The sequence below is a fragment of the Aplidium turbinatum genome, chromosome 11 (assembly GCF_918807975.1).
Source record: "Aplidium turbinatum chromosome 11, kaAplTurb1.1, whole genome shotgun sequence".
NCBI classification, from domain to species: domain Eukaryota; kingdom Metazoa; phylum Chordata; class Ascidiacea; order Aplousobranchia; family Polyclinidae; genus Aplidium; species Aplidium turbinatum.
The window spans coordinates 7,050,051-7,063,576 of record NC_137482.1 but is presented as its reverse complement, the minus strand read 5'-3'; the positions used below and the strand labels follow the sequence as shown (position 1 = coordinate 7,063,576).

The following is a 13,526-nucleotide window of genomic DNA, read 5'->3' as shown; positions in this document are numbered from 1 at the left end:
TTGGCCAGAAACATAATCACTGCCTTGCTGACGTTGTCGCTTTTACGCGTATTTTTAGTGCTTCAAACAATAAGGACCCAGTCAGCAATCCAGTCCTATTACATTGATTCAACATTTGTAAACGTTAAATTTATGTAGATTTGCTGACTGTGGGTTATTTCACATTTCCTTTGTTTACGCATGTTCCTCAATTCGCTGTTGCATTATTTCGACGCTGGCTGACTAAAAATGTATTTTCAAATTGATTGACACAATCTTCAATAAAAAGTGAGCTTCGAACTTAGCTTTGTTGATGTAAATGCTGTATTTTTTGTGGATGTAATTTATGAGTCATGTTTATAAACACCCGTAAGCGAAATGACTTATGATGTGGCCTGCATGATATTTGTGATGCGACTTGACACAAATCCACAATTTCAAAAGCACCTAATTTGAACTTAGAAATTTCAGATTATTTCAACAACTTGTTCAATTGTCTTCTCTCTACTAAAAATATTCATACTACAAACTCAATTGTAGACCTAAAATACACAAACGAAGATGTAAACAGCTATTCAAGCAGGCTAAGGTGTTACTTATGAGAAATTTGGTTCCATAAAACTAGAAGCTAGCCATGAGTTTCGGAATGCATTAGTTTAGGATAAAAATGTAAGACAACAAACGCAGTTTTGTTTTTTTCAAATTCGTGTAACACTATTACTCTGATTGTAACTATTTTAGAATCAGTGAGTAGCTTACAATAAGATTTGCTCGCAAGTCGTAAATTCTAATCAATGCAATGATTCGGCACACCGCACACACACTTCGTGCGTTCGATCGAGCTCTTTGTTATTTAGAACTTTGCATGAAATCGGATTAGCACGGTTAATTAAAGGCGGCAAGTTAAATCAAAATTGTCGTTTTTGGGTACCTTTGCAAAAATTGAAATATCAAGTTTAACATATAAAATTTTAAAATAATGAGTTTTCAAACTTATAGACAAATGATTTGCTTTTACACCAGTGCAACTTCTGTTGAAATAGCATCAGCGGATAACACGTAACAGCTGATTGAATTTGATCCAAAAACGGCCCCCCCTTGAGCAGTTAACTTCCAAAAAAACGTTGAAAAGCAAAGGGTTAAGAGAAAAACAAGTAGCTGTAATCTAATGCACAAGACATTCTTTAGCAAAGATCCAATGTTTGTGCTTCTGGACTTTGTCAAAGCAAAAGAACAGACAGAAGGATTGATCATACTCACCAACGTCCATAGCAAAGCCATCGGTGGTCAGAGTTCATGTTTAAAAGTAACACAGATCATTAAAGTTGACAAGAAGCCTGATTGCCCCAATTTGCAGAAAAATGCTTCCTTTGTTGACAGTGTACTGTCCAAGTGCAATGCAGCTGGTGATGGAACAAACGTCAGCTATTTTGTTCCATTAAAGCTTCAGGCCGGAGCTAATAATGGCTCTAGCCTGATGTGTGTGTGCAAGCCGTGGCCATTTATATACACACACAGACCTTGTCAATGTGCAAGCTGGACAATGTAATTTCACTTTTAAACTGTAAGCTAAGTTTATATCCCTCTGAAATAATGATTTTTAGAATCTAAATTGCTAAAGTGTTATTACTGAATCTCAAATCACTGCAAAACTCCTATGATTACGTTAAAAAATGCTAAATCTTTTGCTATTACCAGTGTTGCCTGATGTTTTTGGATTTAAAGCTAAAGTGCCACATTATAGTCCATTATTTGTATGATAACAATAGCACAAAAGCACCTCAAAATATGCACAAAGAACTATTACCTTTTTAACTACATTACTCAAACGATCAAATTACACTAATGATATTGGCTACTAGCAAATCGGCCTGCAGTCCAATTTTAAGCTGCATATTGGCATGGTCTGTGTATCAAGGTCGCCTTGGTGCAAGCTTACATTACAAACTGCACAGTGCAGGTAAAACCATGTTAGACAAATTGCTAAAAATTTTCCCAAAAGTTCACTTCTAAATGAACCCTTTTAAAACACTTTCTTTGAGAGTGCTTGGTGAGAATCGGAAAGGCCCGTTTCCGTGAGTCCGATCCCTTAACGGGTGATTTTTTTAATTTTTTTTAAATTATCGGGTACCGTAGCCTAATTATCATTGCCGTTTTAGGGTTAGAGGTTTAAGGTTAGGGTTAGAGGTTAGGAACTCACTGAATCGGACTCACCGAATAGTAGCAGACCCGTGAGAGTGGTGTACCAACCACTTTGTTGGAACATTGGTTATATGATGATCAGATAACTGGATTATTTTATTGGTATTGATTATATGAAGTATGAATTACCAATAGTGGAGGAAGCTTCTGCGTTCTGCCAAAGTTACAATTCTCTAGTTCAGCGATTCTCAACCCGGGTCCCGCAGGCACCCATTTATTTGCAGCATGATTGATGAAATACGACATTTAAAAATTGGTTGTACTTTATTTGTATATTTATACAGTTATTTTCAAACTGCGTCGTTTAAAATTTCAAAAGGTATTGTAGAAAAGAGTTTCGTTTCCTAACAAAAAAATTAATGCAAAAGAGTTAAATGTTTTTATAAGTCTATGCATGTTCAACTAATTCTTTTGAGATTGTAGTTTATTGAGCAATGTTTAATTCAGAAATGCAAACGTTTGATCAGCAGCTGGTTATTGCTCACAGTTTTGCCATGACTGTGATTACGATGAAATATTGATTAGCTTACAAATAAAAAATAGAAGAATTTTATTTAAAGGTCACAAAAAATCTTAAAGTTAATTTGTAACAAAAATTATAAAAAAACATTAAATCATGGTATAGATTTCTGATTTTTGATCCTGTCTGCAAACAAAGCCTAGCTCATAACATAACTTTGTCAATGTCATCAATCATCATAAGTGTGTCGCAAATTTGAAAAATTCTTCTAATTGCATCGCTTTGGGGAACTCATGAAACATTTGTGTCCATTAAATAAAGCGATATCCAAAATTTCAGATAGACTTGTTATGAAAAAAGTGAAGAAAATTGTGAAGAAAGAACGAGTTTTTGTGAGAAATGTGTGGAAACTGGAGGAAAAAGAAACGAGAATTAAGTTTGTGAAAAGAGCAAAAGAGCTGGTAAACATGAGTGCGCAGGACTTGTGGGCTTCATTTCAGAAAGGTGTCCTAGCAGCATGTGATGAAGTATGTGGGAAAAAGAAAGTGAGGATGGATCGTGGAGACACATGGTGGTGGGATGAAGAGGTGAAGCATGCAATTTCACAGAAAAGAGATGCATACAAGCAGTGGCGCAATAATGGGTCAGAAGAGAATAAAAAGAAGTATAAGAGTATGAAAAAGAAGGCAAAGAGGGTTGTTGCAAGAGCTATGAAGAATGGTGCTGAGGAGGAACTTAATAAAATGGGGGAAAGCCAAAACAAAGTATTCAGACTCATAAAGCAAATGAAAAAGGATGGGAAAGATATTGTAGGGGGAAGATGTATAAGAAGTGAAGATGGGAAGTTGCATTTCAGCTCGGAAAGCAGAGGAGGCATTCCATTATAATTCAACAAATTTTAGAAAGAAATGTAACCACTAGGTTTCAAAAGGTGTTGGTTTTGATATATTTTGTTGTGTTCAAAATTTGAACTTGGGCAAAAAAATATTTTGAAAATCGGACAAGTGGTTTTTGAGATATCGCGTTTTGAAATTTTGTTGCTGTCACTAGGTGGCGCTGTTGATGTTCTCAATGTTTTTTGCTTTTAGGACTATATTTAGGGTAGAATGTTGGTTGAAGTGTCTATTCCACCATTTCTCATAACGCAGAATTTAAAAATGGTCTTAATTTTAGTCTAAAAGCGTTAGCTAAGGAGTTATGGGGCATTTAAAAAAATTTGGGGGACCAAATGCCAACCCTCAAATTGTCATGTGGGTAACGAGATATCCCGAAAAAAAATTCTGTTCTTGAAAGTTTCTTGCATATACTTCATGATAGTATAATATTTTTTTATGAGACTTTTGTCCTTTTTGCACAATGCAACCTTATATCAAAGATCTATTAATGCAATATTTGAATGATGCTTGCTTATGACATCACAATAACAAATTACAGATTTCCCCAAAAAACTTTTTTTATTGTGAAAATTGCCCGGGAAAACAAAATTTGACTGCAATTTTGAAACAAGGGCTGGTTTTCCTGAGCAATTTTCACTATGAAAAAAGTTTTTTGGGAAAATCTGTAATTTGTTATTGTGCCATCATAAGGTCGCATCATTCAAATATTGCATTAATAGATCATATAACTTCTCATGCAAGTCTTTGATAAAAGGTTGCATTGTGCAAAAAGGAGAACTTTTCCAATATTTTACTGGAAATTGTGAAAAGATTTTAATACCAGAAGACTTCCTTTCACTCAATCACTGGATGAGACTTTGCTCCACCTCGCGTTGGTGTGTCCTTCAAGCAATACGCTTTAGACAAAAAATAAGCCTGCTAAATATGATTTGTTGCTAAGAAGCATAAATAGTGCGCGAATGTCATTCAACTATACCGCCATAGCTTATGCGGGTAAGCCAGTAGGTGTACCAGGACCACACTATCTGACTTCCACTATGGAATATGTGGAAACGTTGGTACACAGTTTGGACAGAGTTTCTTCGCTTCAAGGACGAAACATATCCCTTGATCGCTTTTACACTTCGTTTGATTAGGTAGAATGGCTTTGGAACAAAAACATAACTTTAGTTGGAAAATGGCAAAGCAATAGAAAAGGGGTTAGCGAGTTAAAATCTCTCACTGATTGGGAAGCCTTCAGTACCAAAATTTACTGGGAGGAGTCGAGAAACCACACTACCGTTACGTCGTACGCAGTCAAACCAAAATCTACCGGTAAACGAAATATTCTGGTCTTATCAACTATGCAGCCAATCCTTGGAGTAACCAAAGATGACGGAAAGAAAAAACTTGCAATAATCAAGCTCTACGATTTTACCAAGGGTGGGACTGATGTCGTCGACCAGAAGATGGCATATTATAGCGTCAAGACGAAGTCAGCAAAATGGACTGTGTTTGCATTTTTTTACATTTTAGACGTTGCACGGGTCAATGCGATGACCATTAGTTACTTGAACCGCGAGCTGTCCTTTTCACAAGCCAAGGGAGACGAAAGTTTTGTGGAGGGGTGGCAGCTAGCCATGTCATTAGTCAAACCACACATGTCCAGACGATTGGATGATGTACCTATTCTACGTGGGTCACTCCGCCATACAATGCAGGGTTGGAAAAAATCATGATTTTTTTAAAAAAATCAAAAAAATCGGATTTTTTTGATTTAAATCGGATTTTTTTGATTTAAATCAGATTTTTTTGATTTTTTTTTATATAAAAAAGCGTCGAGTCTACTTGGGGGGAAGAGATCATTGTAGTAAGATAGCAGAATTATTTTTAACCCCTTGATTGATTGAAAGGCTTTGGTTTGCAAGTGTTTAATCATTTTTATTATCATATTGTAGGCTAGCCTGTCTATTGCACATATTTTTAAGTAGGTGTGATATGTTGCTTTATACTAAATCATAATGTGCATATCGAGATTGAGGTACGTCTCAGACTGTCATCTCACTACACTAAGATCTTTCCTTAGGTTTGAGCACACATCACTTTGCTTTTTTGCTCAACTGATGCTTAGCCTACAACCACTCTTTTTGGCTTTTGCAAAGAATGTTTACCGGTGTAATATAATTATGTTACCGACATTCCATACCAAAACAATAAAAGTTCAGATGACACAAAATTGCAGTTTATTTTGCATTGAGAAGTTTGTACATAAATACAAGCTCACCAGCTTTTGCAGTGCCCAATCGATTTCGAGCTTCTGATTGAACCAGACCAAAAGTGGAAAAAACTCGCTCAAAAACTATGTTTAGTGAACAACACCGTTTGTGAACTGCCAAGTAAACTAAGTTGCCTTTCAAAGCATGCATAGCCTATAGCCTAAAGTATTTAAATATAACTTTTGTATTACAGAGAAGCAGTGAAACGTTTGTTGATGTATTTATTTTTATTTTAGCAAATAAAAAATCATTTGATTTTTTTAATTGATTTTTTTGATTTTTATTGTTTGATTTAAATCATGATTTAAATCAATGATTTAAATCATTTGATTTAAATCAACCAACCCTGATACAATGTCAACATTTTTGGGACGAAACCATAGATTAACAGCAAACTCAAACTTGCTATTACCAGTGGTTTTCATAATGAAATAGCGGGCTATTATAAGATTTGTTCTTATCATGTTATCGTTGATTATGGGATTAGATATTTTAATCACAGTATTTGGTCATCACCGTTTTATTCAAAAGCGGGGTATTTTTCTATCTATAAATTGATCGAAATATTACTTATAAAGCTGTGCGGTTCAATTTCATTACCATTATACTTGACGATGCTAATTTACTACACTTGCAATACGGTCTGTTTTGTACAATATTTCGCACAAGTCATATTTTTTTGTGACTGGAATTTCTTGTCTTCGAAGAATTTTGATAAGTCAGTTTTTCTCAATGCAATGACGAGCTGCATGTCTTCATTTTCAATAAACAGTGCCTGGATGACATTATGTGTTTCCATTTTCGCTGATAGGCATTACTTTCACAGATCAAATGTTTGTACTGTTTCAACGTCTGACGACGGTGAACCGCTGTAAAGCGGCCGATATTTCCTGCAAAAGTTTTGAGTAACATAAAAGCATTCATTCAAGAGGAATGCAATTTGAAACAAACGCATGACTTTCTTAGGTTGTATCGCAACACCGCTGAACGTTGTATCGACATAAGCAAAGTATCTATAAGCTGTTAGCACTCGCAATGACACGATAGGACATATCAAGCTGTGCTTATTTCTCTACGATGAAAATTGGGTCAGGACAAGAGCGGTAAACCAGAGTTGACCTTTCGCTGCTTGATATTTGAGCAAACAAATTATATGGTAGATTATAAATATTAGTGCAATTTCTTTGTAATGTAAAAGCGCCCAAAAATGCCTTATATTTATGAGTAAAAGTAAATTTTTGTTTAGTTTAGCATTACTCCATGTTATTATTCAAAAATATGCGTTCGAACGGTCAATTTTGAAGCTATTTTCGGGAAATTAGAATAAAAACCGACTTTCTATCGTTTTTTCATCTCAAACACTTTATTTCAATAAATTTGTTGGGTAAAATTTTAATTTCTATACGCACAATACACATGGCTATTATCTTGCAAAATATTTTGGCTCTGTGATTTTCATAGCTCCCGTTATTAGCGATTAATTAGCACGGGGCTAAAATAGCCCGTGTCGAACTTTCCGCATACGAAAACAGCTCATATTAAGATAGGGTTAAAGAACAAAAAAATTTTGGGATATCTTGTTACCCACATGACAATTTGGGGGTTGGCATTTGGTCCCCCAATTTTTTTAAATGCCACACAATTCCTTAGCTAATTCTTGTAGACTAAAATTGACATCATTTTTGAATTCTGCCTCATGAAAAATGGTGGAATAGACACTTCAACCGACTTTCTACCTCAAATATAACCCTAAAATCAAAAAACATTGGGAATATCAACAGCGCCACCTAGTGACAGCCACAAAACTTCAGAACGCGATATCTCGAAAACCGCTTGTCCGATTTTGAAAATTTTTTTTTGCCGAGATGCATTTTTCGCATACTATGACATATGCTTTAGTCATCAAAATTGAAGACTTAGTGGTTATTTGGATTTGTTGAATTATAATGGAATGCCTCAGAGGAGAAGTGTGGAAGGAACATATGGAAAATGTTATGAATAAGGAGAATGTATGGGATCATATGACAGAGGTTGATCTGGTGGAGGGTCCAGTGGGAAAGGTTACTCGTGATGAAGTGGTGGAGGCAATGGGGCAAATGAAACTGTATAAAGCAGCCGGTCCATCAGAAGTGAGCGTAGAGATGATAAAAGCAAGTGGAGAGTTGGGAATTGAAGTAATGCTACAATTTAGCCAAAGGGTATTAGATGGAGAGGGAATGCCGAAGGAGTGGAAGCATAGTACTGTTGTTCCACTGTTCAAGAGAAAAGGGGATGTGAGAAGTTGCAGTGCATATAGAGGTGTAAAACTACTAGAGCATGGAATGAAAATTGTGGAGCGAATACTAGAAAAGAGGTTGAGAACAGTGGTGAAATTAAATGATATACAGTTTGGATTTATGCCAGGAAAAAGTACAGTGGATGCTCTGTTTATATTGAGAAGTATGCAGAAGGAATACCGAGAGAAGCAGAGAAAACTATATATGTGTTTCGTCGACTTAGAAAAGGCATTTGACAGAGTACCAAGGAAAGTGATGGAGTGGGCAATGAGGAAAAGAGGTATACCGGAGGTATTAGTGAGAGCTGTGATGTCTATGTATGAGGATGCAAGAACAAAAGTGAGAGTTGGATCAAATTATATTCAATCGAGTTTTTTGTGAAGGTTGGTGTACACCAAGAATCAGTTTTGTCACCTCTGATATTTGCTATTGTGGTTGACGTTGTAACTGAAGGAGTGAGGGAGGGCTTATTGAGTGAAATTTTGTATGCAGACGACCTGGTCTTGACAAGTAATAGTATGGAGGGACTGGAGAGAAAGTTTGAGAAATGGAAAGAAGCATTTGAAACCAAGGGTATGCAATGCAAGGAATGCGGAAAGTGGGTACATGCAAGATGTGCTAATGTCAAGAGAGCCGCAACAAGATTGGCGAAGTGTTTTGTTTGTGGGAAATGCAGTAAAGGAAGGAATGAAGTGGAAGGCCATGATGATGAGTTCTGCCATGGCATCGAAACAGTGACAGACTTCTGTTATCTGGGTGATCGGATAAATGGAAGTGGTGGATGTGAAGCAGCGGTGACAACAAGGGCAAGATTGGGCTGGGCAAAGTTCAGGGAATGTGGGGAACTGTTGCATGGCAGAAAATTTTCACTAATGATGAAAGGAAAAGTATATCGGAGCTGTGTGCGGCCTGCAATGATATATGGTAGCGAGACATGGATATTGAGAGAGAGTGAACTGGCAATCCTGAGAAGAACGGAAAGGTCAATGGTGAGAGCAATGTGTGGGGTGAAAACGAGAAGGGAAAAAAGGACTGAAGAATTGTTGGATATGCTAGAGATGAGAGAGACCATAGACCAACTGGCAAGGGCAAATGGAGTAAGATGGTATGGACATGTGATAAGGAGGGAGGAAGGAAGTTTTCTTAGAAAGGCACTAGATCTAAAGGTGGATGGGAAGAGGAAACACGGTCGTCCAAGAAGAACGTGGAAACAACAAGTGAAGAATGAATTTAAAAAAGTCGGACTGAAGGAGGAAGATGCAAGGGACAGGGTGAAATGGAGAAAAGGGATTAAGACAATTGCTGCGCGGAAACAATCGGCCACCCCCACTAGTGGGGAACAAACCGACGATGGATTATGATGATGATGATGACTTGTTACGGGGTCCGTTACTACTTTGAGAGGTTCACCGAGACCAGGGCTGCAAGGTTTTCTTTCTTGTCAAATAACCAAAAATTCTGCGTTTGTTTGTCGAATAGTATTATGATGTTCAAGAGTCAGATAAAGCGTTTGGCCGTAAATTACTGCACAAGTTGTGTGGATGTATGTCAGAGTTACTTAAGTTTTTAATCGCACGCTGGTTGAGTTATTGCAAAGGAATATCAAGCTCTAAGTTGTGTACCTACCGGACGGCGGATGTGTATATTATTTGTTTTGCTCCAGGAAGAGAACTGTTGTAAACGCGAAACTGAGGATCGCAAAAGAAAAAAGCCCTTAGGCTATCGTCGTCGGCTCCAGCTCGTGTCCGAGCATTGGTTTCGTCTTCAAATAGAATGTGGCTTTGAATGGTGATGTCGTATGTGGCTTCAGAGGCCCAGTCTATGATGGAAAAGACGTGGGCAAAAGTCACATTGTATGGAGGGTGGGGGACGTGGTAGTTTTAGCTTTTCTAGTGTTTCGTTATTCTTGGGCTTTTTGTATCCTGTTTTTTGTCCGAAAATTTCCGTGTCTTCCCTAGTTCTTTTTTTCCAGAGTGATCTGTCACTAGCAAGTTGTTCTCATGAATCCAGATCAATGTTTCAATGGCTGAAGGAGACTTTCAGCCGATCTTTGTATCTCATTTTTGGTCTTTCGGGGGGGGGGGGGGTCTTTTCCTTGGTTGTTGAAAACACGGTGGTTAAGTCTTCCATAGGCACAATGTGCTGCTTTTATACGATGTTCAATATACTTTGTACATGTTGTTGGGGCTGTTGAAAGTATGCTACCAAGGTAGAAGAAATAGTCCACTTCACCTAGAGGTCTTTCCTTGATATTTATCTCTGGGGAGGTGTGACTGTGATCAGGTGGCGTTTGGTTGAATATCCTAGTTTTATCAATGTTAACTTCCCTTCCAAAATGCTCATAAGAGTTGTTGTATACGGTACTGCTAGCGTAACCTACTGCGAGATTTATAAACTACGACTATAAAGTCCGGGTCTGCTACTATTTGGTGAGTCCGATTCGGTGAGAGCCCTATTCGGTGATTTTTTTGAATTTTTTTTTGAAAATTATCGGGTACCGTAGCCTAATTATCATTGCCGCTTTTACATCGTTTTAACGTCACTAAACGTTGAAACAAGACCCTAACCCTTAACTCCTACCCTTAACCCATAACCCCCCTAACCCTATAACGGCAATGATAATTAGGCTACGGTACCCAATAATTAAAAAAAAATCACCGAATAGGGCTCTCACCGAAACGGGCCATTCTGATAAAGTCCATGGGGTTCAAACACTGGCGCCGAGTCCTGGGCGGGCCATGCCCGTGCCATGCCCGCCGGACATTTCAGGAATTAAAAAAAAATTTAATATAATTTTAAGTCCCAAAATTTCTGTAACCATCTGCCACCTTCTGATACTAGCCTACTTACCTTATTCGCAGAGTTTTGTTGCCATATGATAGGCCCTACTAGACCTACTAATTAAGCGATTAGTTTTTGTCAATTATTGCCATTGTTACATTCATGCAACGTTAAACAACGTTAATTCGCCGTTAAACGAGCAAAAGTATCCAGCCTCGCCTTTTTTCTCCACTCTGCCACTTGTAGCCCAGTGCTATAAATCAAGTAAATTGCGCAAACCTGTGAGGAACTTCATTCGTGGCAAAAGTCTGACCGCAATTTCCACTGCTTTTACATCGTTTTAACATCGCCCAATGTTAAATCGGTGTAAAAACTGTAGCATTGTTCTCCAAAGGAGTAATTTTCTCTCAAACGACATTATCAATTAACTCTGCTGCCAAAATGCTCTATTTTGTCGTCTCAATCATCACAGTTGCGTCTGTTACGTCACTGATAATATTAAACTGTGCACACTGCACACGTGTTGGTTTGGCCGGATGAAACCGTTGATTGTCGATAGTTGCAATTCAGTTCCTTCGTTAAATAACTGTTCTAATTGTAGATTCAATGTAACTTATGTAAGCTCAGTTCAATAGCGCAGTTCATCGCTAGATATTTGCAATTTATAGTAGTAGGAACTAGGAAGCCTTGTACTTGTATCCAAATCGTGTTAGAGGGGACATTAAATGTAAAACTAGGCTAGCCCAACAACCTAGCAAAATCGCCCTTTTGAAAAACGCACAAAATAACCTTTATGACGTGACAGTATGTGTTCGCCCGCCCAGCTATTTTGAAAACTTGGCGCCTATGTGTTCAAATCAGGCGATGAGGGAGGCCACATTTCCTTGCTGCAAAAATTTGGAAGGTAACGTGAGCACCAGTTCTGAGTGCTTCTTGAGGTGTGGGATGGTGCACCGTCTTGTTGGAATGTGAAGGACTGATCTTTGTACTGTTTCTTCATCTCTTGATGGCCTCAAACCAAAATATTGTTGATGTAGCGATCTGAATTGATTTTAACTCCTTGTTCCACAAAAGTCAGAGAAGATTTCCAATTTTTGGAGATGGCGGTCCGCACCATGACTGAAGACAGTTTTTGGTCGCGGTAAACTGTCCTCACAGAATCTTTAATATCTGCTGAAGACTTTGCATCAATTTTATCATTCTGATTATAATTGAACTGAGCAAGTGTAAAGAGTTTTTTGTCTGAAAAAATAATTTCCTGCCATGCCTGCCTTCAGTGCTTTAAGAAGAATCTGTGCTCTTTCAAGTTTTTTTGGATTTGGAGAGGTATAAAGAATTGCCGTTTTCTCGTCTTGTTAGGAGACAACTGAAGATCCTTTTCCACAATTGTTCTCATTGAAGTGTTGCTCACATTCATGTCTTTGGCTATTTGATGGATGGATCTGTTTAGGTTTCTCTTCATCCTTTTATCAGACAGCCTTCACTTTCTTTGAACAGTGCGAGGTCTTCCACTCCTAGGACGATCTTCGAATGTACCAAGTTCCTTAATCTATTCACAACATGGTCAACGGTGAATTTGTTAACTTTTAAGAGCTTGATGATCTCAGAGTTGGTTTTTCTCGTGATGGAGCTGAATGATGGCTTCTCTTTGGCTCATTTTATACCTTACAATTAATGCTTACAATAAGACCTAAAGTTTTAATAGTTTAGCAAGATATTTAGCATAATAAAAGGCATATATGTGACATTCAATATGTTTAATCGTAAAAGGAAAAAAAGTCACCCTGTAATCATTTGAAAGTTAACTCATTTGTTTTCTTAGGTTTTCTTCACATGATTATGCAACTCAGAGTACCCACAGTCAGGCCCAAGCAGGTTTCCCTCAACAACTGGTTCCAGAAGGTAATTATTTTGAATATATTGGCTTAAAGTATATCTATAGTCAGTTTTCAAGATACTGTATTCTCTCTATAACACTGAGATGCAGTGGTGTACTGCCAGGTTTCTCGACTTTGAAGTCTATGACTCCAAATCCACTCCTGCTGTAATGATTTTGGAAATTTTGACTCCAAACGTAAACCATAAACCACAATCCAGATTTTTTGATTCCATAACGTATAACCTACTTTCCACTTTCCTGATTCCCTGTCATAAAAAGAAAAGCATATTTTGATATGAAAAAAATGACCGCTTGGAAAATAAGGAAAGGATGTGACATGACTTTATGCGATAGTTCGAATTACGTGAACACGAATGACATGATGCTTAGGCCGCAAAGCATAAATGATGCAAGATTTGATTATTTTGTACTAAAATTAATTATTTTGAATAAGGAATAAGGTGGCAAGTTCAAATTTCTTTTTTTTTTTTACAAACAAAAATATAAAAATGTTCTTCTACTTAATAAAATAAAGATGAAAGTAGGTTATTTCTTACTAAAACTAATTGTTTTTTTTAATATTGCAGGCCTAGTAATTTCATTTGCCACTGTAGCAATTTCAATTTTCATTTTCTCCATAAAAAAAAATACAAAAATTGTTTTTTTTGCACTTACGTATTAAGGTGCCATTAATGCATTTTTTGTTTTTAAAACTTAATGGGTAAGTCTGCAATACTAATCAGAAACATTTGGCAAACTCACAGTGTAAGTCTAGTTTCTCATAGTTAATCTCGTTCC

At 37.2% G+C, this 13,526-nt stretch overlaps 1 protein-coding gene across 2 annotated transcripts in view; it reads left to right on the top strand.

Annotated features, from left to right (window-relative positions):
• Positions 1–13,526, top strand: part of LOC145780044 (uncharacterized) — a 48,007-nt gene that overhangs the window by 7,716 nt on the left and 26,765 nt on the right. Inside the window, exons 1-2 of one of the 2 annotated variants that reach the window (XM_082591751.1) lie at positions 12,304–12,419; positions 12,672–12,751. Coding sequence is in view for 1 of the 2 variants with exons in the window: in XM_082591750.1 (XP_082447876.1) it covers positions 12,672–12,751 (80 nt within the window). In the remaining variant the exon portion in view is untranslated. Of the gene's footprint in view, positions 1–12,303; positions 12,420–12,671; positions 12,752–13,526 lie in introns of those variants that run through there. The other variant, XM_082591750.1, reaches the window with a different exon arrangement.